This window comes from Pongo pygmaeus, chromosome 6 (genome assembly GCF_028885625.2).
Source record: "Pongo pygmaeus isolate AG05252 chromosome 6, NHGRI_mPonPyg2-v2.0_pri, whole genome shotgun sequence".
Classification (NCBI taxonomy): Eukaryota; Metazoa; Chordata; class Mammalia; order Primates; family Hominidae; genus Pongo; species Pongo pygmaeus.
In genome coordinates, this window is record NC_072379.2 from 47727890 (window position 1) to 47754482 (window position 26593).

General features: G+C 38.1%; 1 protein-coding gene across 2 annotated transcripts in view; it reads left to right on the forward strand.

Annotated features, from left to right (window-relative positions):
• The window catches only part of VPS41 (VPS41 subunit of HOPS complex), a 187746-nt gene extending 162250 nt beyond the window's left edge, over positions 1-25496 (forward strand). For both annotated transcript variants that reach the window (XM_054494781.2, XM_063667379.1), the window contains 7 exons: positions 5419-5473; positions 7492-7632; positions 8913-9049; positions 22264-22363; positions 22469-22513; positions 24072-24151; positions 24726-25496. In XM_054494781.2, coding sequence (XP_054350756.1) covers positions 5419-5473; positions 7492-7632; positions 8913-9049; positions 22264-22363; positions 22469-22513; positions 24072-24151; positions 24726-24806 — 639 coding nt within the window. In that variant the 3' untranslated portion in view covers positions 24807-25496. The remainder of the gene's footprint in view (positions 1-5418; positions 5474-7491; positions 7633-8912; positions 9050-22263; positions 22364-22468; positions 22514-24071; positions 24152-24725) is intronic.
• The last annotated feature ends 1097 nt before the right edge of the window (positions 25497-26593 follow it).

Here is a 26593-nt window from a genome sequence, read left to right on the forward strand (position 1 = left end):
ACTCTAAAAGTAAAAACAGATACTACCCTCTTCTCTCACCATAGGACTTTATAAGCTGGCAATGGAGTGAGAATCTTATTCTTTGAACAGTGCTCCTTCATTTGTTTCTCACTTTTCAAGAAAACATTGTATATTTGCAGAGAGGATGTGGCAGTCTCCTGAAGTCTCCCATTGACCTCTGAGACAGAGAGGTCACATGTGGGTGATTAACAGCCCTTTCCATTCCCTAAGCACAAGGTGCAGAGGTGCCACCCAGGTTCCAGTATCTCTATATCGCTCACACACGTTATGCCCACCTGGTTTAAAGTTTTCGGGTCTAGTAGTACTCAGTGGAAGACACCCTGCTTCACCCAGTAGGGAGCAGCAGAACGTTGCAGACCTGCATGTGATGCTTCCTACACATATGGCTTGCTTAGAGCATTTGTGTAGACCTTGTAGAATTTTTCTCTCTGGTCCACTGAAAACAACATATTGAATGTAAAAGAACTCAGCACAAGCATAGTAAAACCAATTATGTTTTAGACACAGTTATTTTTAAAAATGTATTTCATGTGTCCCACTGAAAGAGAATTTTGAGCATGGATTAGAGGTGGTAATGGTGGCAACAGACCATTATAAGATAATCAAGTAGTAATCCATATTTTTAGGACTCCCTAAATGGGTTTTCATGTTTCAAGTTATTGAGACTTCTTCCTAAGAGATTATCTCTTTGTCAGGATCTACTGTGGGAAATCTGTATATTTGTAGAAAACATAACACTCTACCCTATTAGGTACCCAAAGCTGTCTTAAAGGAGAGGTTCATGACAGTATTACTAACTCAAGATTCTTACTCCTTTTTCCTTAAAAATAAGTTCTGGTTGGGTGTGGTAGCCCACACCTGTAATCCCAGCACTTTGGGAAGCTGAGGGTGGGAAAATAGTTTTGGGCCAGGAGTTTGAGACCAGCCTGGTGAACATAGCAAGACTCTGTTTCTACAAAAATAAAAACATTAGTCCAGTGTAGTGATACATGCCAGTATTCATACCTGCTCAGGAAGCTGAGGGAGGCGGATGTCTTGAGCCCAAGAGTTTGAGGTTATAGTAAGCTATGATTGCACCAGTGCACTCCGACCTAGGCGAGAAAGCAAAACTCTCTTTAAATAAATAAAAAAGAATAATGAGAAAGAATTCTGTATATACTCAGTCATCTTAGGAACAAATCCCTTTTATGTTTACATGTGACATGAAAAGCTATCATATGTACCAATTTGCAAATGACAAAGTGGATTTCTCCAATTAAACGCATCCCAAGCTTGCTAGTAAAGGGCACGGAATACCTGTCTGCCTGTTTTGTGTAAAGAGTGACTCATAGAAAATCTGGTCTCTTTTTCTCCTAAATATGAAATTGAGAACTTTGAAATTATAATGCCTCCCTTTCCCCAAAGAAATTTCTGTCTGCTTCCTTAGAATTTAGAGATTGTTGAGTCCTATTGGTACAAGAGGATTTTTTGTTCTTTGTTTCTACTTTAAATGGAAGTGTTTAAGCTTTCAAAGGCATATTCAGAACCCATTGATCCACTGTTGTTTGTAATTTACCTCTGGCAGAATAACACTATATCTTTCTAATTTTGGTTGTCTTTCCTTTGGTTGTCTTCCTTTGCCAACAATTGGCTAATTGTTGAGAGGAGGTGATTTCAGATTGGCAACTGATTGAAATCTTCAAGAATCTAGGTCAACCTTATTTTGAATTGATTGAAATCCCACAATCAATAGTATTTGGCCCAAAACTTTGGAAAGATCCTGACGTCACATCAAAAGCCCTAGTTATAGTTATCAAAGGCCAGAGTTCAGGATTTAAAATCACCATGACTCTGAAATTCAAAAATTAATCATAAACTTTTATGAAATTGTTTGTTCTAAAGGAAATACAGAGTTTGTGGGAATTTATAACATCTACAGCAATTTTTAAAGATAATAAAAATTATTTGTATTTCTTTTGTGCTTTATAATGTATGCTGTGCCTTCATGTATATTGTTTTATTTAATCTCTACAAAAGTGCAGTTAGGTGGATAGAGTCATTTTATACATGACAAGCCAAGTCTTAGGGAGCTGGAAAAAAGCCTAAAGTCTAGAGCTAATAAGTTGAGGGACCAAGACTTAGAACCTGGATCACTTAATTTTAGGCTCTGTATTTTTTCCACTATGTTGGGGAATCATTTTCAGGTTTAAAAAGTTAATGTAAATAATAACAGTAACTAAGGTATTTCCTAGTATTGCAAGAATCATGAAAGATTATTTTTTTTAACTGTTAAACTGTCCTGTAATTTACAGATGTGGTCATCAGACACTGGTTTTCATTTTGCAAATCTGATTTGCTTGTGCCTAGAGTGGTTAAGAGCAGATCATCAGTTTTATAGTTTGGCAGATTTATACCGGAATTTGTGATCACTCTCATATCTAATAGTATTCACAAGGTGGCAGTATTTCTGAATTTGGAAGAATAAAGCTGAGAGATGCCAAGTTTGCAGATTTTCATTAAAGAAATTTAAAGAGAAGATTGAATAAAAGATGACGAGATCAAGGATAGGTAGAAATAATTATTTAATTTACATTTGATAAGGTTCTTATTAGTTACCCTCAGTTTTCTAACTTCATTCTTTACCTTCATAACTAAATCAGAAAGAGGAGAATTAAAATATTATTTTTGCATCATTTTTTACTCAAGTTCTATTATTATTCTGACTTTTCACTTCTATTTTCACTGCATTGTCCGTGTGTGTGTGTGTGTGTGTGCTCTGTGTGTGTGTGTGTGTGCTGTGTGTGTGTGTGAGCACGAGCGCATGTGTTGTGTGTCTGCTTTAAAAATCTTAGTTTCCCTACTCTTTCCTCTAGAGGGAGAACCGTGGTCCAGGAACATTCAAGAATCTAAATGCTTTCTTTTTATACTTTACTCAAAATTTCTAGAGATTTCTAAAGTCCATTTTCTCATTTGTGAGAAGAGGATAACTTAAGATACTGTTAGAAACTCATCATGAAACATCTAAAATTATGTGAAATTGAAATTTCAGAGACTCAAATTATCTTTGAACTTGGTGATACTCATCTGCTTGCATTCCATGTCATTCCTAACTTCAGCTTGCCTTCAGACATTTCTTCCCACATGACTTCCTTTTTGAAAGTATATACAGGATCTTATAGCCTTGCTATTCTATGGCATATTCTACAGCAATGGAAATGTTTTATAATGTACTCTGTCCAACATAGTAGCCACCAACCACATGTCACAATTGAGTATTTGAAATCTGGCTATTGCTACCAAGGAACTGAATTTTAATTTAATTTAATTTTAATCAATTTAAACTTAAATAGACACATAGATCAAGTGGCTGCTGTCTTGGATAACTCAGATGAGGCTTCAAACTGCAAACTCTTTGTGGTTTGAGACTAGCATGTTCTTAAGCATTCTCATGTGCAGAAGAAAATGGGTAATGGTTCTGTTTGAAATCTTGAATGGTATTTTAAAGTGTGTAAGTGAATTTCCAAGTACAGAATTGATTCATGGATACCTTTTAATAATAAATTATTTTAAGCAGCATAAATGCTTATCGTTAGTCAGACTATCTTTCTCTAAACATTCTCCTTATTCAGTTGTATTACAGTGTTCTGTTTATCTGTCAATGGCAGTCCCACTCAACTATAAACTATCTGTATCTTAACACCCAGAACAAATCTAGGTATTCAGTTGGCTTCTCAGTGATTTTTTGTTTGAATCCCATGTCCTCTGATGTATTTGCACTGTTTTGCTTTATTATTTAACTTCTTACTTATGTTTTTTGTCTCTGCAGTAGTATCACTGCAGGAGAGTGAAGAGTTGGTAAGAAAGTTTCATCATTTACAATGATGATTGACAGGCAAGACCATATAGGAATAGGTAAACCGTATTTTTAATCAAAACAAAGGAAGATTTTCTCGGTATTAGCTAGGATTAGATTCAACTGTGAGTGACAAAAATCCCAAAATAATTGTGGCTTAACAGAGCAACAGTTTCTTTTTCTGTCACGTGGAAGTGTTGGTGGAGTGTGGCCCTGCTGAGAGCAGCATGCGGCAGGGTCAGAGACCGGGGCTCCTTCCTCTTGTTCGTCCATCTTGGGTGACGTTGACCTCATGATGTAGGGTAGTACCATCCAGTAGTGGAGAGTCAGGGTAAGGGAAGCATTTCAGGCAAGGGGACGCAATGGAGAGGTGAGCAGAGGGAGGTGAAGCTGCACAGGAGTTCAGGGCTAGGTTGTGGATGCCTTGTAAGTCGTGGTAGAGATTCTCAGCTTTAAGTCTGAGTGGAGCAATGCAATAGAAAGTTTTGTAGGCAGGGTATGAGATAAGGTTTCCCAGGTGGACTCATTCATCATACTGCACCCGGTTCAGATGTCACTTCCCCTTGAAGCTTCTCACAAGAGGACCACACAGTTTCAGTGTCCCTCCTCTGTACACATGGCCCTTTGTTCATGTTACTCTAATCATGGAATAATGCGTTGTCACATCTCTGTTACTTCCTGGACCCTGAGCTCCCAGGGGTGGACTCATGCTGCTAATGCTCCTACTAAGCCTCCTTCTTTATTCTCTTCTTTGTTTTCCTCTTACCTATAATCATCACTAACATTTTTATTATTGTCATCTTTGCATCTCTATCTAACCTGACCCTCTAGCACCCAGCACAGAGCATATAGTAAATGTATCCTGATTAATTTAGAATTAGTAAGTAATTTATCAATATATAGTAGGTCTTTTTTTTTTTTAAGACTAATGGAAATGCTCTCATCTGCATAGTTGCTCCTTTTTGGATCATTCTTGATCATCAAAAGTGTTTTTTCCTTCTCACCTTTAACAGATCCTTGAGCAGAGTTCTCTTTCAGCCCCTGTGATCTGGCAGTACAAATATTGCTAGTAAATTCAGTCATTCATTCGTTCATTCATGCAGCATGAATTCATATTTCCTGAGCTTATGGTATGCACAATACTAGGAAAGTTCAACCATGAGCAACATTCCTTACATCTTAATGGAGGGAAACAGAGCTTAAACAAATGACTACAGATTTGGAAGGAAGCAGTGCTGTAAAGAAACCTGAAGTAGTGTAAAGAGAGAAAGCTTAGTGGGAAAGGCCCTTTCTTTTCATTTGGTGTCTTGTTTTCTACTCTTGCTCATGAAATGTTCTGAGTAGCTTCAAATATGTTTTAAATTGAATTGTGTAGAGTCCAGTACCTCTGAGAGGTAACTGAGTGCAGCCAGTCTAGGGAGACGTGTTCTTTATTTGTTTGCTTTGTTTTATTTTTAAAGAAAAGCTGTGGAAAAATTCTTTCAAGTGTAAGTTTAAATGACTTTATTACTATTTGTTCTTATTTGGTCGCCTGTAGTAACATTTTTACCCTGCTTTAATTGAAGGCTTTTGAGATCTGTCAACAGAGAAACTTTGTAGAAGAGACAGTTTATCTTCTGAGTAAGTAGCTTTTATTCATTTTGGTCCCCGTAAACTAAGAAATGGGATGACAACATCATGAAGTAAATTGTGTAAGAAAGGACATAGGTTTTAGACCAATGTAACGTAGAATTTGAGCCTATTTTTACAATAATTTAATATATGAAACAGACTTCACAGCACAGTAAAGAAGGAAGAGTTGTTTAATAAATGTTGAAATAACATATTGGTAATGTATAATCAACATATAAAAATTTATCAGTTTATACCACACAACATAGATTAAAATAAATTGTAGATGAGTTGACAAGTTTTTTCATTTTTTAAAAAATTATAATCAGCTTATATTACCATCATATTGGTAGAAAATAATCACTTTTAGAAATCACACCCTAAATAACTAGAGGAAATGCAATTGAATACCGTAGTTTTGGAGAAAGAGGAGAGCTTTTTAATATAATCTAGGTGTCAGTGTTCCTGGTCTTCTGGCTCCTACCTCCACATGAGTCACAATTTTTGTACCATGCATACCAAGAAACAAAACTTGACATCTTTTCACATTCTTCCAAAATGAGCCACGTGCATGACAACAATGTGGGTTGTACTGAGGATTGCATAATGTAGCATATAACATAACATTCATATTTGGTGTTTCTCCATTGTCACTTCCCTGCTGACCTCAGTAGGGTTTTTCCGCTTTACGCCTTTCCCTTATACAGCACTCACCCTCATTGGCCTCTTTGCCTCTGTTGAAAAATAATCCAAATCCTCTATTACCATTTATGTGTATGCAGATTCATGGGTGCTCAGCCACAAACCCAGAACTGTCCAGTTATAGCACCTGCCCTTCTTAGGAGAAGTGCTATTAGGGCTGCATTTTGTTACTTCAGCATGTTCCTGGGGTTCTAATCACAATTTTAAGTAGCTTATCAATTCACTAATTCCAAACAGTGTTCTCCCCAAGAAATATTTTGGTGGAATAAATTTTTGTCATACTGTCTTAGAAGCAGTAGAGGACTTATAGGGACATATAGTCTGATTTTATAAAAACTTGACAATCCTGTAAACATTTTAAATAACTAACCATTTTTAGAGACATAAACTGTGGAAATAATATTTGTAAGAAACACAAAATGCTGTGGAAGGATTATCAGATCGGATATCATTTCATTCACAAGCCAGCTTTTATCGGTTGATAATGGCCATGTGCAGGGGGAGGGATTCAAGATCCTTTATTAGTTCCTGCAAGCCCAGAGACAGGGGTAAGGGTGGCAACCTACAACCAGGCAGTTGTTGTCCCTCCACTGAGTAAGGCTTTCTTACATGTACTATATTAAAAACTCATGGAAAATTTTAAACTATTAAAATGCCATAGATCAATGAGCAAAGTATGTAAAGACGATTAGCCAATAGAAGGCATGGTTGATAAATACTTTCATCTCATGAGGGTTATTGAAAGGCTTTCCCCTGAACGTGGGAGAGAAGAAAATGAGTTAGCCCTCCGATAATTGAGTTTGCAATTGGCACAAAGTGTATCAGAAAAGCAATATGCGCAGCTACCTCGTGAGGCAGAATGACTTTAGGGCCTTTAAACGTCTTAAGTGTATCTGCATGTGAAGGTATTGACCTCCGGAATATATATAAGTCTATCAAAAGTAAGTCAGAGTATGACAGACCGGGCTTCAAATTCACGGTGTACTATTTAGTAGCTGTATGATCTTAGCAAGCTACTAACATTTGTATTTCCTCTTCTACAAAAGAGGAATATTAGTAGAACATGCCTCATAGGGTTGTAGTGATGGTTAAATGATGTCATTTATATGAGGCACTTAAATGAGTACTCAGGCCAGAGTAAATATCCAGTAAATAGGAGATACTTATTTTGCTATGTTATAGACAGTAAATGTTGGTGTCACATGAGAAAATAGCCTTGTCTTAGCTTTCCAACGATGTAAACAAATTAAGAGATATGCAATTTCTTTAAAAAAATTATTAAAATACCTTAAATGAACTCTTTCTCCCGTCTTCACCCCACCTAGGCCGAATGGGTAATAGCCGAAGTGCCCTGAAGATGATTATGGAGGAATTACATGATGTTGATAAAGCAATCGAATTTGCCAAGGAGCAAGATGATGGAGAGCTGTGGGAAGATTTGATTTTATATTCCATTGACAAACCACGTAAGCATAAAAGCCATCTGTGGTTATAACTTTTTTTTCTCTCAGTGTAGTCAGTTATGTCTAGATTAAAAACTATCTCAAGATACACTGGGTTAAAAAAATGGCAGCGTACCTGCAATAAAAATAGGCCAGGTGTGTTGTAATGATTTCCAATACTCCTCCTGTGCTGGAAAACCTGGAGCCTCGTCACTTCGCATTACCTGAATGTGATGAAGAACAGGTGGCTACACAGTTTATTAATTGTGTCCCCATGAGGCATATTTTTACCTGCTGCAAGCAAATTGAATAAATGTCATCTGGGTTGTATTGGTGTGTTTTTTTTTTGTTTTTAGCTTGTATATGGGAGTGTTTATAGTTTAAGTGTATAGACCTTACCAGTCTTTTTTGGAAACATGTAACTGTTCTGGACATTGATGATATTTGGATGTTTGTGTTGTAGTATTTAGCCTCCTTCCTGCACTATTTTTGTCAGTACAGCACCCAGAGTTTGTATTTGTTGGTCCTCAGCTTGATTATTTGCATTGGGTCTCCCATTTTGGAAAGGAAAAAACAAAAGCAGTCACCTAACAGAAACCCAACTCTTTTGAAAATAACTAGCAGTAGTGATTTGAAATTTCCTCTTTCCTTTTTTTTTTTTTTAAGTTTGGTAGGAAGTCTTTATGTTCATGTAACTACCTTAATCTGAAATTGACTTTAATAACTATCCTCTTGACAGTGTAAGGAATCTCACTTGTAACTAGCAAGATAAAGTAGTGGTTTAAGGATCTCAAGAGGCAAAGTGATGTGGCAGAACATATCATAAACTTGAGGCTGGCCTGAGTGAATTTGGGCACATTACTTATTAGCTGTGTGACCCTGGAAAAATTAAACACCCCATTTCCCTTGTCTGTAAAATGGGGACACAGCATTCCTACCTTGCACAGTATTTGAGGAAAGTGTATATAATACCTGAGCCATAGTCAGTTGTCAGTAAATATTATTTGCACTCATTTGATGCCAAAAACTGTATTTTGAAGTCAAGTAATCATTTGTTCAACTGTTTTAAAACAGTTCTTATTTACTTTCTCCTTCATGTCTTAAGGAGCGTTAGTTCTTGGAAGTTTAGAAGATTAATTCTTAAGAGTTTAGAAATTCAAATGGTTTTAACACTTACTTTGAAGGAAATAATTTTTTCTTTGAGTTACTTTTGGTCTAAAATTGCATTATATGCAAATTATGTGCAAATAAAATTGCATTATAGTGTTGCTTATATGTTCATTGTTTTATGTGGTATTTTGTAGCATTTATTACTGGCTTGTTAAACAACATTGGCACACATGTTGACCCAATTCTACTGATTCACCGTATTAAGGAAGGAATGGAGATCCCCAATTTGAGAGATTCCTTGGTTAAAATTCTGCAAGACTACAATTTGCAAGTAAGTATCCTTTCTTGGACAAATGAGCATCTGAATTAGTTGACTTAGTACTGGATAAATATTTCTAGGGTTTATGTTAGGTATCAGTTAAAAACTTTCGGTTTTATGGTTACATTTTATTTAGGCCCAGATATTTAGAAAACTGTTCAAATAGAGTAATTAGAAACATCACCTTTAAAATTGTGTTGTCCAGTAATACCTTAAAGGCCTTAGGAAGGCTATTTGATTCTTTAGCCATCTCCAATTTTCACTTGTTTTTGAGCAGACATTCTTACATTTGTATGGTTAATATAACATGGAATTGAGGCGAGTATGAAAGCAGTTATAGTGGCCGTTAGATTGGGCCACCCCAACATTTTTACGGAGAATAAGTATTGTATCCATTTGAGGGAATTAACAAAAATGTTTTTCAGTAAGGTAATAATTTTTCTTGAAGCCATTCAGTAATCTGTTGCCTGAAAGCTGTTAAAATATAGGATTTTATTTAACCTTTTGTCTGTTTTCTAGAATAGTGCAACTTTATTATCCTTGTTAAATCAGAATTTGTCATAACAACAGTGGAACTCATTATTTTCATATAAATTATTATACTAATTCCAAAGCATCTTAATCTTTTCCTTAAAAAGACTCTAGCAATTACTGTTTTTCAGGATGCTGGTAGCTTCTATAGAACTTGAATTAAAACATTTCCTTAAAAATTCAGACTGTTGTTCTTCCTCTAATTCACTTGAAAATGAGGTTTTTTTTAATAATGGATGAAATTACTTTCCTAGAAACAATTCTTGCAGGTAAAGCCAAAAGAAAAGGCTGTTAGCTGAGGAGCATTATGATGTGAGATCCGTTGGGCCATGCAGGTTGCAAAGTAGAGGTCTGCCTGCACTCAGGGTAACAGCCTTAGGTAAGAGGCAGGGTGGAAAGGAGAAGATATTGCAGGAACATTGGTGGCATCAAAAACAGATGTAAGAGATGAAAGGGATGGCAGAGCTGCAGGGACAAGAGGTTGTGCCCAGAGAGTGTGATGTCATTAATGTTTCTGAAGTGGAGTCATGGTGTATACATGTTCAGAAAGTGGGATGATGGTAAAGGTCATTTGTGTAGAATTAGTAGAGAAACTGAGGCCACAGCCCTTCTGAGTCATCCTAATGGACATGAAGGCCAGGAGGAAGAAACAAGGTGCCCTAAGCCAGGCTCCAGCTTCTCCACAGGGGACAGTGGTATTAACTGGACAACACAACTTTAAAAGTGAAGAAGTCTAAAGATGGGGGCGGGGGTGTGAGAGATCATGCAGCCTTCACTCAGGAGAGCTTTGTGGGAAATTGGGTTCATGGGAGAGAAATTGGTATGCAGTTAAGCCAAAGAAGTAGATTACCTGTTCCGCAAAAAGCTTTACGATATACAGGCATATATTTCCAGTGGGATTTGGAGGTTTGCAGATGACCCAGGGGAAAGGTTATTGGAAGGAGAATGAGAAAGTCAAGAAGGAAATAAAAATATGGGAATGGGTTAATAGGCAAAGAGAGGTGAGGTGAGGAGCTGGCCTTTTATGCTGCGCCCTAGGAATCCAGAAAGGTAACGTCCCTGCCTGGGGAAGTCACTAATTTTGAAGGTCAGAATTGGGCTTTGGTGAAAGTGTTTTCAGTGTCAGACCTTATAAGCCTCTGAGTGTGAGTGAGCTTGATAATGACCTGTACTTCATTGACCCTTAGCGACCCCAGGCATGCCAGGATATGCTCTAGGTTTCAAATCCACATTTGATGAGAAGTCATTTAGGTGTCTCTGAACAACCCTTCCCTAAGGGAAGTAGTAAATAATTATCCCTCTGCCTTTCAGCTGTAGTGCGAGAAGCTTGCACTAGGTTAAAAGTTGTGCCTTTCTTTTTCGCCAGCCTCCACAATGACTGCAAAACCACATAGTGCATCCCTATGACTAGGTCATTCTTCCAGAGAACCAAGCTCATGGGTACCACTGTGGTCTCAGTGTTCATTCATTCTTAATAAATAAATTTGCATCGTTCTGAGTCAGTTGGAAATAAAAATGAAATTATTATTAGATGCAAAATGAATGCCTAACATAAAAATATCTACTAAAGAAGCTACTAAATGAATATTTTTTCTTAATTAGAGCTTTTCCTTAAGATATGTAAGTATGTAGTTCGATAATGTATTAAGGAGGTTCAGAATTATTTAGCCAGTGGGTCCAAAAAGCTGTGGTTGCCTATGAATCCCCAACCAAGGAGTGGCTTCTCAGAGGGTGAGGGAGAGATGAACAGGGAAGGCAGCAGAGCCTGTGGAAACTGCTGCATCTGGAGTCCCCACTGGAGCTCAGGCATCTTGTTGGAGAATGCAGACAGAAAATGCTCTCTGGGGGCAGGTTGTTCAAAGAATTCCAGGCGTTATTTTTCACTCATAGATAAAGAGTTTAAAATATTTTTCTGCTCTTTTTACATAATATATTAATGACCACTTAATGTGTTTCCTTTCTCTAGGCAACCTATTAGGGTTCACTGTAAAAATAAATCTATCCAGAGAGCACTTTGCAATTTCCAGAAGGATTTCACTGCATGTTTTTATTTTATTCTTTTTTTATTTTGTGTTTTATAAAACTATGTTGTTTTTCACATACTCTCACCTAGCAAAGTAAAAAAATTAGCAACCCTATTCAATCTGAAAATTCGGGAGAAATTTTGCATGTTCATCAATTTCCAGGAATCTGGAAGTGACTGTGTGTGTGATGGGGCTGGGTGGGACAGTAACCCCAGGGGCTATCAAGAACCATTCAGTAATGTAGAGATCTATGGTCAGATGTTGGGGAAATGTTCTCACAGGGCTTCTCAGCACCTTTTCTTGCGGGTATGCATTGGGAATCTCTAAAGGGAGATTGACAATAGAGTGTACAGCATTTAAAACTTACTTGGGCACTGCTTTGGGAGATCATTCATTAGCCAGTTGTTAATTGGAAAAGCGGGTTAGAGAATGTTGTGGGAAAAACTTGAAATGAGTAACTCTTCTGCTTTTAGTTTCACGTTTTCTAAAATGTAACAGGTGTCTTCAACCGAAGGTTAGCATCATTAAGTTTGTTAGATGCCTATGACATGACATAGTTTAAGGAAATAGTATAATCAACTACATCAGCAGTGTTTAATTTCTTTAACTTTCTATGTTTTTATACCTGGCTACCTTGTTAGTGTAATCACTGCACAAATTTTAAAAGCTTCATGAAGTCAGTAAGATGCAAGTAGCATGTATTGCACTTCATAAGCTTTAAATGTTCCTAGGCCTGATTTCAAGGACAAATAGCACTTATTTTGATATAACTTCCAAAACAATATGGTATCAATCAGTTTTTATGTAAACTGACCAGTTTCCAGTTTATGCTACAAATTTCTAATGTTTTTACATTTTCTATTTTTAAAACATTATAAATTTAGCATTTATTTATTTAGCGTTTGTGTCCATTTTTGTAGTTGGAGACTTTTTTCCCTTGAGAATTTCAGCATCTTTGTTCTTAAACACTTCTTTTGACGGTTTTATTTGACAAACATTTAATCTTCACAACACTTCTGTAGGAAATATCATCTTTGTTTTACAGATGAGAAGATTGTCTCTCAGAAAAGTTAAGTGATTTGCCAGTCTGGGAAGGTGATGAACTTGGTTTGAACACAGATCCTCTGACTAAATCTCATGCCTTTTTTTAATCGATGACTACATTACCTTTTACAGCCACAAGTAATCTCTAAAAAATCTGCTAATTAGAGTGGGGTCTTAGTTTTTTTCATTATGGGTAACACCTCTTGGGAAAAGAAAATAGCAAGCTTGTTTTAACTTGCTTCTAAAGAGGTGTCATGGTGCAGTGGAAATCTCACCAGGCTAAGCCTCCTGAGTCCCTGGTGTGAGTCTAACCCTTAAGTAAAGTCGTAGATGATCCTGAAGAAGTCATTGCACATCTTTGGACCTCTGTTTTCCCCAGAAAAATAAAAGGGAGCAGGGGCTAGATTAAACCTCCATCTTAGATGCTTTAGGGGCTGCAGACATTCTTAAGGCTAACTGGATCTAAGGCATTGGGTACAAAGCTGAATTGCCTTTAGGCCAACGCCTGCCTAGTTAGGTTTCTCTTCATTTCTCTCTGGAGCAGGATGTTCAGCTTTGGGCACTGGTTTGGGTCTCCTGATTACAAAACTTTCAGAGATCACTACAGAAACTTAGCCTTTACAAGATGGACACAACACTCAGGAGTTTCCACTGTGATGGAAACTCCTCTGAACTTGTGTTATTGTGGTGATCGACCCCCATATTTGTATCCTTTTACACGTGGCAGAATCATGCCACGTGGTTCTCCCAGCAGGCCCTCGCCCCTGCTTTGCAGATGAGAAAGTTGAAGCTAGAAGATGTTGCATGATTTGCCCATGTCATGCAGTAGAGCCAGGATTCCAAGCCTGTGCACTTGGTGCTGCTCTGCCTCCTGCGATTTGGCAGTTTTACGTTTTCTTTTCATGGGTAATGCTTGCCATTACTCTTGCTTTTGATTTATGTTTTATTTTGTCTGTATCTATGACCAAGACTAGGGTTATGAAGTTTTGTTTTTATTTTTTATTTTTACTTTTTTGAGACGGGGTCTTGCTCTGTCGCCAGGCTGGAGTGCAGTGGCGTGATCTCAGCTCACTGCAACCTCCACCTCCCTGGTTCAAACGATTCTCCTGCATCAGCCTCCTGAGTAGCTGGGATTACAGACACGTGCCACCATGCCCAGCTAATTTTTGTATTTTTAGTAGAGACAGTTTATCCATGTTGACCAGGATAGTCTTCATCTCCTGACCTCATGATCCGCCTGCCTCGGCCTCCCAAAGTGCTGGCATGACAGGTATGAGCCACCGCGCCTGGTCTGTTTTTATTTTATTTTTTTAAAGATAGATAATTCTCTCTCCAGCTACCAATCTAAGAGAGGCATTGTCCAACTTCCTTTTCCACCAGCTTTCAAAAGTGGTGCGAATGTGAAGTCTCTGCATATTGAAAATAAGGTCAACTCACCTGATGAGGGAGGGAAAATTCACCATGTACTGTTCTTTTTCTTGAGACAGAAGCTTTGTAGATGAGATTTGCCACTCCGTATAATTAGGTTTAACTATTTGTGAATGCTTTTGTTTTTAATCCGTTTATAAGTCAAATATGTGCCAAAACCTTTTGGTGCTCATGCTTTCAGTTTTACAATTATGATTCTCATCCTCCTTTCTATTCTAGCAGTGTCTGTGAAGTTCTATGTGCGTGCCTTGTGGCACTTCATTTATATTATCTCTGGATAAAAAGGGACTATCTACATAGTGCTGTTGTGTGGTCTTCCACATCATATCCTGTGTATCTCTCACTGCTGGGCCCATTTGGTCTCTGGAGATGCATTCGTTGTACTGGCAGTTTATACCAGAGTCACATACAGAATTGGCATGGAAGACAAATAGGCAACTGTTGTCTTTTAAAGAGCAGTGGACATGGTATTTGCAGACGTGGGCTTCTGTTCTGGCTTTGCCATTAACAAGCCTGTTGAGACTTTGGTAAGGCACTTCAGCTTTCTGGAGCTTGGTTTCCCAGTTAGATTAAGCCAGTGTTTATGAAGTCTGGCTGCACACCAGTATCATCTGGATTCTTGTATACGTTACATAGTTTCAGGCACCCAGCCCAGATCTGCTGAATGAGACTCTCTTGGGAAGGACTAGGGAGCATGTCCTTAAACCACCTTGATATTTCTTACACACCTAGTCTGGCACTAGTCTATGTATTGAAATTTGAGAACCTTGAGATTAGATGACCTCTAAAATATCTTTTGTTTCTAAAGTTCTTAACAGAGGCATTTTATAAATATCTCTTTACATATTGAATACAGCTGCATATTTAATGTTAACTTAATATTTTAATGTAAGCCTTAATATTTATTTTGGGATCTAATAAAGCAGCTTAGATTTTTAGGTATAATTGGGGTTTATTTTTCATGGTTTTTTCTTTTGCCTCAAAAATGACATTTATTTAAAGAAAAAAAATGACAAATTGTCCATCCCTTGACTCCCTTCCCTCCCCTGCCCTGTTCCTCCCAACTGCCACTTGGATTGAACCTTGGCTGGGGCTAGGTAGCAGGACAGCCCCTCTCAGATGAAGTCAGCAACACTGATGGGTGTCTTCTTAACAGAGGGGCTGTCAGAGGCCTTAATGTCTCACGGAATAGTTGTTTTCAAAATGCCATATACTTGATGACTTACAAACACATTTATTGAAATATATGAGTACCTCCTGTGTCAGACAGTATGTTATGTGCTAACAGGGCCTCCACATGTGGTCTCATAGACCTGGGGATGAGCGAGACGCAGCCCTTTGTTCATGCATCTCGTGATCTGAATTGACGTTTCTGGGAGAAGTAAAATGCCTTAACACTTCCATTTTGTTAAACTACGCACACCATACACACAGACACACACATATACACATATATACATGTACACACACAGAGACACACACATGTACACACACATACCTCATCCAAACTGGTAAACTGATTTCAGACATCTCTATGCCTTCCAAAGTTATTTTCCCAAGTTTGCATTTGCTGCAGTCTGCATAGTCCTTTATTTCCCATATCTCTACTTTGCAATCCAAATGGAATAAGAGGAAATAATGGCTTCTTTCTTACTAACCTTTTTTGGGCCTACATGGGTTTCTTTTTGACTCTCAGTATATAAGCTCCTAATTTTCTTCTCAGAGAGAGTTTTTGAATTTATATGTTCATGAAATAAACTTTTAAGACCACATGAGATTTGTTGTTTTCCTTTTGAAATTATTTCAGTTTTGCCTTATCACAGCTTTTAGGTGACATAGGTGGCCTGTGACAACCAGCTGTAGCTTTTACAATTAATTTGATACATCCATACTTCGTGCTATTAGAAATTTAAATACAATTGTGTTTATAAGATTGTTTCTGAACTCCAACATAAGACCTTAGGATCTCTTTCCCTTCATATTTCTCTGCAGTTCATCATTTTTATAAGAATCCCAGCCAAAAGCAAAGCTTTTTCAAGAAGAATTCAAGTCCCATAGCATTGTGACCTAAAGGAAGGATTAGAAGTGAGGGGAAAAGTTTCTCAGTCTAACCCTGTGTCATATTAGGGGCTTTTAAAACCAGGTAGCTGTCTGTCATTTGCAATTCTAATAATAAGCATTGCAGTATGAACAAGGCAATGTCAGCAAAATGTTTAGTGTTCGAAGAATCTTTTAAAATAAAAATTTCAGAAACTTGTCAACTTTTGATGGCATTTTTCCCATGGCCGCTGTTTCTAATGAACCTTAATAACTTTGCTGATAGACAGTTCTTTTATTGCTTTATAAAATCTCTATGGGTCTGGTGTTTTGCTTTTGGTTGGGATTATTATCAATGATGATGAACTGCAGAGAAATAAGGAGAAAAGGGGAAGATAAGGCAAATCTAAGTTCTCATGTTGGTTTTCAACAGTCGTATTGTAAATTCATTCTTATTTAAATTTACAGTAGCACAAAATATAATATGTAACAGATTGTTTATAGAAGCCATAGCTGGTTGACTTCAAAATGATGAAAAGGAAAGAGTAAAGGTCACGTTGATAAAATATGTAATTTAGAAAAACTTAGAACTGTGGAAGGAAACAAAGTAATATCAAGAAAACAAGAATCCTGGAGTAGGATGTAAGAAGAAATTGACCGCTAGATTTGAATAGTCTTGGAAAAATATAGGAAAGTCCTGTAAGGAAAATAAATCTCTGAAAGATAATATTGTACTTTCTAAGCTATGCCTACAAGTATTTTTTGAGATGAAAATTAATACCATTGTGAAGTTGAGGAAAGAAAAGACTGGTTTATCCTCAGTGAAATTCTTTTTGTTTTGTTTTGAGACAGGGCCTTACTTTGTTGCCCAGGCTGGAGCATGGCAGTGGTGCAGTCACAGCTCACTGTAGCCTTGACCTCCCGGGCTCAAGCAATCCTTTCACTTCAGCCTCTGGAGTAGTTGGAACTACAGGCATGTGCCACTATGCCTGGCTAATTTTTTTTATTTTAATTCTTTGTTGAGACAGGGTCTCACTATGTTGCCCAGGCTGGTCTTGAACTCCTGGGCTCAAGAGATCCTCCTATCACAGCCTCTCAAAGTGCTGGGATTATAAGTGTGAGCTACCACAACCATCCGATTGTCAGTGATACTCTAATAAGAGACATAGGTTACAAAGCAAAGGTTAATAATGGTGCTGTTTAATTTACCAAGTAGAGATATTTCATAGAGAAGATGTTTCAAACTAGTTTTAAGTTCTGAAAGTGATATCAGGGGCTGTCCAACACAGAGAATAAGAAACCAGGGTAAAACAGGAGGAAACAGGTGAGAAAGTTTTTAGTGGGTTAAAAATGATTGATCTTTGAAAGGCCAGTTAGACATACTTTGGAAAACAAAAACTACTTTTGGTGTGAAGGAGGACATAATCTTCAAAACTCCATGCTTATAAGCTTCTGTAGTCTATAAACATTCAGGAAACATCACAAAATGTATTTGCAAATTCCATAAAGTTTGAGAAAAAGGCACGGGGAAACAACCAGCATAACCGTAAAAAACAAAGTCCTTGCAGACTAAGTTTTTTAACACCTGAAGTAAACAAAGAATACGAGTTTATATCAATATCTTTGAAAACTCAGAAGAACTGTACAATTTTCTAGGAAAATAATAAGTTGTAAAAGTTTACTCAAGCAAATAGAATAGACCTATAATCATTAACTAAATTAAATTAGTAGTCAAAATGTATAGCTACAATAAAGGCACTTATTCCATAGACAGTTTTAGAAACAAGTTTTATCCTTTTAAAAAATAGGTGGCTGGATATGGTGGTTCATGCCTGTAATCTCGTCACTTTGGGAGGCTGAGGTGAGCGGATGGCTTGAGCTCAGGAGTTTGAGATAAGCCTGAGCAACATGGTGAAACCCTGTCTCTACTAAAAATACATAAATTAGCTGGGCGTGATGGCTAACACCTGTGGTCCCAGCTACATGGGAGGCTGAGGCAGGAGGATCACTTAAGTGCAGGAGGTCAAGGCTGCAGTGAGTTCTGATCATGCTACTGTACTCCAGCCTGGGTGGCAGAGCAAGACCTTGTCAAAAAAAATTAATTAAAAATAATAAAACTAATAAAAAGCAGCCTCTGTTTTACATTTACTTTTCCAGATAATTGAATGGAAAAGTTCCTCAGTTCCTTATGGAATGCTAGTGTAACCCTAATACCAGCATTACATGAGGGCAGTATGAAAAAATTATAGCCCTATCTTTTTTTTTTTAAACACAAATGCAAAAATAATACATAAATCAATAGCAAATTGAACTTGACCATTTATTCAATTGTTAAAAGTACATCCATATCATAAATGTCATTAGTTCTCCCTAAAATAATCATCTGTATGTTCAATAAAATTTTAATCAAAATCTCCAAAGAATTTTTCATGGAAATTAATAAACTGGTCCTAACATTTGCATAAAAATTAAGAGTAAGATTATTATTCAAGAGGGAAGATATTTTTATTAGATATCCAACTTAATATGTGGGAGTATAAAATGGTATATAACCACTTTGGAAAACTGTTTGTCATTTACTTGAAAAATTAAACATAGACCTACTCCATGACCCAGGAATTTCACTCCTAGGTATTTACTCAAGAGATGAAAATCAGTTCCATAAAAAGATCTGTACAAGAATGTCCTTTGGATTTCCTTAGTAGCCCTAAACTGGACATAACCTCAGCATGCATTAACAGGAGAGTGTACCTCAGGGTTGTTGCCTCTTGGTGACAAAGTAGATGCTGTATCACTAGGCTTTACATCCACACTTCATATGGCACATGCAGGAAGCAAGGGGTTTTTTCCTAATGAGGCTTTGCTTTTTGATTTGAAAGGGCTGCTTTCCCAGGCTTCTTGTTTATCTTGTTGACCAGATCTATGTTACATGAGCCTCAGCCAGCTGTGTATTTCAGTTGGACACACACTAAACGAAGTTGGAGTTGTGTTTGAAAAGAAGGAACAGGAATGGTAGAGGGCAAGAAGGTGTCAGCTGTGTCTGTAATACTTTATTTTCTGGAATGAGATCTGAAGCACATGGGAAAATATTAACAGATTGTTAAATCTAGGTGGTAGGGACTGGGTCTTTTTTTCTTTTCAGTTTTTTTTAATATTTCATATTTTAAAAAGAAAAATAGCACAAAGTAATGAAAGATAGTGCTCAGAGCAAGAGCAGCAGTGATCAGTGCCATTCTGGTCATTGAAACCTGAATAACAGAAGAGAGTGCATGTGCCCTAAGTATGTAAAGGACATCACATTTGCAAGTTAGAAGGGAGATGGGGAAGGTGATGATAGTCTGTGGTTGGGAAGATAGGCTGGGTAAGATGACCTTGAAACATGTCAGTCATCCAAAATCGTGAGTGTGAAGGTCAAAAAGGGGTGAGGATGACCTGCTTACGCCAACTGCTGTGGCATCTGACTTTTGGCCATCAGTGTCTTTATAAAAAAGACACTCATGGGAAATTCCAAATATGAATTTTTGAGGGTGAAATGAATGTGAACAACAGCACATTTTTCATGAGTCATTGATGGAGTTGCTACTGGGAATCCATAGTCAACATAATGCCTTGTCATACGTCTGATGTTGAAAGCAATACCTGTAGATTGTAGTACATTATAATCTTGTACTGTCTTCCTTCACTTATCACCTTTAATTGCCTACAAATTATTACAGATGTTATAGAATAAATGATTACATTCTGTAGAGGATAGTCTCATATTTTGAAATACCTGCCCGGGATCATATAAATGAAACTTAAAATGTTTTCCTGTTTTTCTGATTTGGAGCCTTGAATTTTGACCAAATGAAGTAGGAGATAGCAGTAAGCTGTATTTGTGTACTTTCCCCTCTCCTGGCTATTTGCCTCTGAATAATGAATTTTCCTAGAAAATGCTTTCTGCAGGCAGACAGATTGTACCTGTTTAGAAAAATGTAATCCTGCTGAGGATATGGTTCCGTCCTGGTTTGCATATCTTGCTGTTTTCTTTTTAGCTTGTAGACACAGTGGCCTCTGTCTAGACTGCTGGCCCTGCCTTTCTCTTATATAATTCATGCCATAGGCCTGGAGCACCCACGAGAGTCAGAGCCATTTTTTTTTAATTGTTTTATCTGAGATGTTGTGGTTGAAACCATTACTCTTAAGTTTTTTATTTTTGTCTTGGAGGCTAAGCAGCTTTATATGTTTGCTTTTAAATTTACTTAAAGTTTCCTGACATCAATATTTCTTAGCTATCTTTCTTACTGTATTTGTTGTTTTTCTCTTCTACCTGTATGTTTTAATGCAGTCTGTTAAAATTTTAATGTATTTTTTTAAAAATCCAAAAAAATTGATTCCTGATAGAATTTTAAAGAATAAAACTTCATAGGCAGTTTCTCAATTAATGTAGGAATACTAAAATCATGTAATTTCCTGTTCATCAATACTAGAAATGGCAGGCATAGAACTTTAATCTAGACATTAGTTTTGTTTTCCTGAATATTAATTTGTCTTTGTATAATTAGGGGAAAAAGGCTTTTGGCTGGATTCACCCAAAGCCGGTGCTCTTTGGGATTTTCAGAGGAACACGTGGACCACTGAGGATAGAGGGCCGCGGTTGGCTGCTCCCTTACTTTTCTTCCCCAGTGGCATGAATTTAAAACTTATGAAAGCAAAATGCCCATCTAGCTTGTCGAGTCGAGAGTGACTTCAATATGAAGAAAGCCAAAGTGCCACCTCTAAACAGTAGCACTTGCCCCTGAAAGACACATGCTTCTCAGCCTCAGAGCTGGGCTGCGGTGAGACAGCACTATCTGTTACGTGAATTTCTATGATGTGACATGTGTAACTGCACATAACTACATATGATAAGACACATAGGACCCGAAGGGAGAAGCCACAGGCACAGCCCCAGAGCATCTCTGTCCTTCAGGCCTTGAGTTTCTCCCTCTGAAAAAGCAGCAACAAGTTCTGGTTAAATAATAATAATAATAATAATAATAAATAAAATGACATCTGGCTTATGCGCACCTCCTGGAGCCTCTCAGTTTCCTACCAATACCTAAGAAAACCCAGCAAAGGGTGGAAGCTCACACTGTGCTCCACAGAATGGGCATGAAAGGTAAAATGTCACCTGTCCCTGCTGTGTCCCCACCTAAAAGCAGGGGAGGATCTTGGATCCCATCGTGCCTCCAGTTCTGAAATACAACATTGGTACCAGCCAGAAATGGGCATCATCCTCCACTGTGTGCTTCTGACTTCTGAGGCTGCCAAAGCATTGTGATGTCTCTTGTCATTCTCCAGGCAGGAAGGGAGGAAATAGTAAAAAGCCTACAGGGGGATAAGAAAAATGTGTAAAGAAACAAAAGCTGTAATGCTGGGATGAAGAATAAAGAAAAGGACTCTTATGACAAAATATTTGTATTCATGGTCATTTTTCAATTGTCACCCCTCCCAGGAGTCACCAAATTTGAAGGTTATTATAGTCAGTTAATATCACACACACACACACACACACACACACACCACATTCATAGCACTATGCTGAATGGTTTGGATTGGATTTGGAAAGAAAAAGATAGATTGCAGTCTGGAGGGGATTTAAGACAGAGATTATATCTGTTTAGTTTATTATCTATACCCAGTACCCTGTACGTGATAGGGACCCAGTACTTATTTGTGCAGTAAATAGATTAACTTATGAAATAAATTGATAATTTTGGAATAACAGGTTTTCATTCTGGGTAAAGATCTGAAGAATGGAATGAGCACATGATGTAGGAGCCAGTCTGCCCAAGAGAATCTGTATAAGGAAGCCCTCTAAAATAACAATAGGATTAGTTAATATAGGGCCTTCTTTGCCAGACTTTGGAATTGATGTTTGATTATACAAATGCTACAGGAGCCAGTGTATGGTTGGAAGAAATGATGAAATGATACACAGAGTAATGAGTGGATCCTGGCTGGCCAGGTCAGCCTGGCAGTGGTTTGGCAGGAAGAGGGTACTGAGGGCAAGAGAATCAGTGAGTGCCCCTTTTGAGTATTTCAAGCGTGCCAGCTTTTGGAATCCCCAGTACAGTGTCCCTTCACCCCTCAGATTTGAGTCTATTTAAGATGGCTTTTCTTTTAAAATGTATGCATTAGATTCTGCTTCGTGAAGGCTGCAAGAAGATTCTCGTAGCTGACTCTTTGTCCTTACTGAAGAAAATGCACCGAACTCAAATGAAAGGTGTTCTTGTTGATGGTGGGTAAAATTGAAATAATCATATGGAACCACGTGCCCTGCTTTCAGAAACGGCCAAACAGGTATAAACAGGACATAATCCAAAGTGTGTGTGTTTTCTTACAGAGGAGAACATCTGTGAGTCGTGCCTTTCCCCTATTCTTCCATCAGGTAAGAAAGTTTTCCCCCAAAAAATCCCAAATATGTATTTTAATGATGAGTGGAATCAAAATTTTGGAATTAGCCAATTACCGTTTATAAAAGTATATAACTTTCAGAATAACCCAGTGGAGAGAAGTGTTGTGTCTTGCATCCCACTCAGTGGAATGCTGGTGCTGCCATTGCTTAGAACTGAGGTTCTCAAGCTCTAGGGTGAGTCATCTTCACCTGGCAGGCTTGTTGGAACCCAGATCGCTGGCCCAGTCAGACTCCCTAGAGTCTCTGGTTCCAAACTTCCAGGGCAGGAACTGAGAATGTATATTTCTAACAAGTTCCCAGGTAATGTTGATGCCACTGGTTCAGGGGCCCTTCTTTTAGAACTGCTAGTCTAGGATAAAAACAAAATGAAAACTAACCATCAGCATTTAAATTTCAAGGTAGAAGAACCATATACATGTCTGGGAAAAAAAAATGTATAGGTAGCATTCCCTTTTCTTTAATCTTTTTCTCTGATATATGGTTCCACATGCCCAAGTCATCGCACATTTCAGTGGAAACATACATAATACCTGCCATCTAATTGGAACTGTGAGTCTTTAAAAGACATAAGCATTTGTTTATTTCTAGTTCTTGGCAGATATATATATGTCTTCATCTGTAATGAAAAGCACCTTCTTAAGGTTCATTATGACATAAGAAATTTGCATAATTCAAAAGCAGAAACTAACAAAGCATCATTGTTAGGATGCTAACAAATGCTTTTCAAATATAAGTTCAGCATAACAAAGTACTAAAAGACCTAGCTGATCTCATGTTTACTTAGCATTAAAGGATTATTTCATGGGGCAGTGCATGAGAAGTTGTTCTACTTAGGTTCTTTTCTAGAGGAAATAGCTTTGGATGTTTAAGTGCTTCTGTTGAAAACTGCAGTGGGCTCAGGTGAAGAAGTGAGCTTCCGTAGCATTTCAGACAGTGTTGCAGCAAAAAGGAACCACATACATTCCCACTCTACAGTTACATTTAATTCCAAATTTAATCTGCTGATGATACTAAATCTTACCAAAAATAAGCTGGCCACACAGAGCAGGAACAGATGAGGGGATCTGCCCAAGCACAAGTGCAGTAACATGCAAGGTCACCACAGCCTGGGCTTGTAACCCAGGTCCGCCTCTGAAGTCAGTGTGTGGTCTTGGCAAAGGTAGCAGGTGGACTGGGAAAGCACTTTTATGAAGCCACAGACTCGACTTCAGCTGTGGTGTATAATGATTATAGGGGTTAGGGGCGCATCAGCACATACACATGCTGGTTTTCCTACAGTTGTCCTCAATGTAGTCTTGGTAACTGACACAGAAGCTAAGCAAGTAACCTGTGAATCGCATAGCAACATGATTATAATACCTGTTTTGTGTCTGATCATACCACCACTCAGGAATGCTTTTGTAAATAAGCCATTCTCTAAGGCAGCTTATTGCTGAAAATTAAACTGCAACTGGACTTTCAGTCGGGATTGGTTTAAAATGATCTTGCTTGTTGCATTAAGTTCTCCTCCTTTCTCTGCCCTCCTCGCCAGATGCAGCTAAGCCCTTCAGCGTGGTGGTCTTCCATTGCCGGCACATGTTCCACAAGGAGTGCCTGCCCATGCCCAGCATGGTGAGTTGGCAGCTTGGCACCTATCAACTAGAGGGAAATTAACACACCTAGAAGAATGTGCTTTAAACTGTAACCCGTCATCCTTATGGCTGTATGGGTTAAAAAAATTATAATGTGGATTTATATCACATAAAAATTAATCTAGTTTTCAAATGTAAAAATATTTAGAAATGTTTTATGTACTATAGTAAACATAAAAGCATACCCATTTGAAGGAATTCATTCAGGCCCAGTTGACAGCTGTCGTGCTGTAGAGATGAGCAACAACAGTAGAGAGCCATTGTGTATCTTATGTGTTTCTCAGCCTGATTTGTGTTCCATGATGCTATCATTTTTTTAGTGTCATATTCCCCCAGGTCACATTAGATGTATTCTGCTGTTGGGTGTCCTGTGAGTCACAGAGTAACAGCTGATCTAGACTAAATCCTATGTTAACCAGAAATAAACTCCAGAAAAAGGAGTGACATCCTATTACTTCCTCTCCACCCCCTGACTAATGCTACCTTAGTGTTTCTGAATATGAGAGTAGAAAAAGATCATTTTTTAAATCTGTGTTTTTAAATTGCATTTTTAGAACTCTGCTGCACAGTTCTGCAACATCTGCAGTGCTAAGAACCGTGGACCAGGAAGTGCAATTTTGGAGATGAAAAAATAGCTCATTTCTCCTTGTCAGTCTCCTCGTCACCACTCTTTTTGAGACTGTTTTCGTAACAACAAAAGCATTTGTTGACACTCGTGCTGTTAAGAGATTTGTTTATGTTTATATTATGCTCAAAGACAGTTTCTTCATCTATTCCTGTACTAATGGTTTCTCTTTGCAGTTGACAGAGAATTTGGGGCTCTCTTCACGCCTTGAAATTTTGGGGTCCATAGTCAATATTTTGTTATTTATTTGTTTGGCTCATTCTTTATATAGTAATGGAAACATAAGTCTAGGAGTTAGAAATGAATTTTTTAGACCTTAGTAAAACCATTTAACCATAAAATGGACAACTGAGAATTCTCCCAGCTGCCTGAAAGCGTCATCAACTGTGGTTATCCTGCAAGCTGCTACCTGCAACTTGGACCTTGTTTCCATGTGTTCTGCTGGCTACCATTCTTGCATTCTGGGTTTGGCTTTTTTCTGTGTCATCAACTATGGTTAGCCTCTAAATAGGCATTTAATGAAACATTGTACAAATTGTCAGTCATTTGGTGACATCTGGGAATAACATTAGCAGGCTGATGTCCTGCACCATTATGTTTACTAATCACATGTTCTGTGTGCTGTGACGACTGTCAGAGTATCTGGCCATGGCGGACACTCAGCATTTGTTGATTGAATAAATGTTAGCTCTTCTCATTGTGAAGGACTCACTTTTACTGGGATAAACAAATGCAGTTAAGAATTCTGGCACCCTTGTAAAGAAGAAAAGAGAGTTCAACACCTTCGAGTCTGAGAGCTTGTGGCTAGGGTTTGCCAGGAGGGAGGAAACCAGTGACCCTGAAAACTGAGGGTGTCTCAGGAGCAGTGGGACCACCTGATGCTGAAGGACGGACTAATGATGTTTCCTCTTGCCTTCTCTGGTGCCTCCATTGCCCTTATGGAACAGAGCATATCATAGAGGGAGAAAAGTCAAACTTGTAATTGTGTCTTACAGTTATTGGCTTCATCTTCCTTGGGATATATGGTCATCCTCTAATGAGTGTAAAAGTGCATAAAAGACATCCTTATTGTTCCTGGTCTCTTAGTCTCATAAATGGGAAAAAATACAGCTTTCTGCTTCTTTCTTTTTGGGGAAAGGACAAGGTGCTAGTGAGTACTGATAGCATGTCAGCTACCGAAGTCACCCAGCCATTCCCATGAGCAGCAGTTCATTTAATTGTCACAGCGTCGCCAGGAAGAAGATCTGATACACCTTGGTTTACAGATGAAGAAAGCAAAATGTAGAGATGTTGTTGAGATCACAGAGGTGACTGCCTAACTTCAGAGCAGGGCTCCTGATCCCTTTAAGAAATTGTAGGGCCAGCTGGGCATGGTGGCTCACACCTGTAATCCCAGGACTTTGGGAGGCCTTGGCAGGTGGATCACCTGAGGTCGGGAGTTCAAGACCAGCCTGACCAACGTGGAGAAACCCCATCTCTACTAAAAACACAAATTAGCCAGGCATGGTGGTACATACCTGTAATCCCAGCTACTCGGGAGGCTGAGGCAGGAGAATCACTTGAACCCAGGAGACGTAGGTTGTGGTGAGCTGAGATCGCGCCATTGCACTCCAGCCTGGGCAACAAGAGCAAAACTCCATCACAAAAAAAAAAAAAAAAAAAAAAAGGAAAAGAAAAGAAATCATAGGGCCAAGTTCAAAGGAAATGCACAGAACATATCTTCACATTAGAGTTAAGAATTCTCTAGCAAACAACAGATTTTTTGTTGTTGTTAGTCACAAATACTTAGAACTGGAA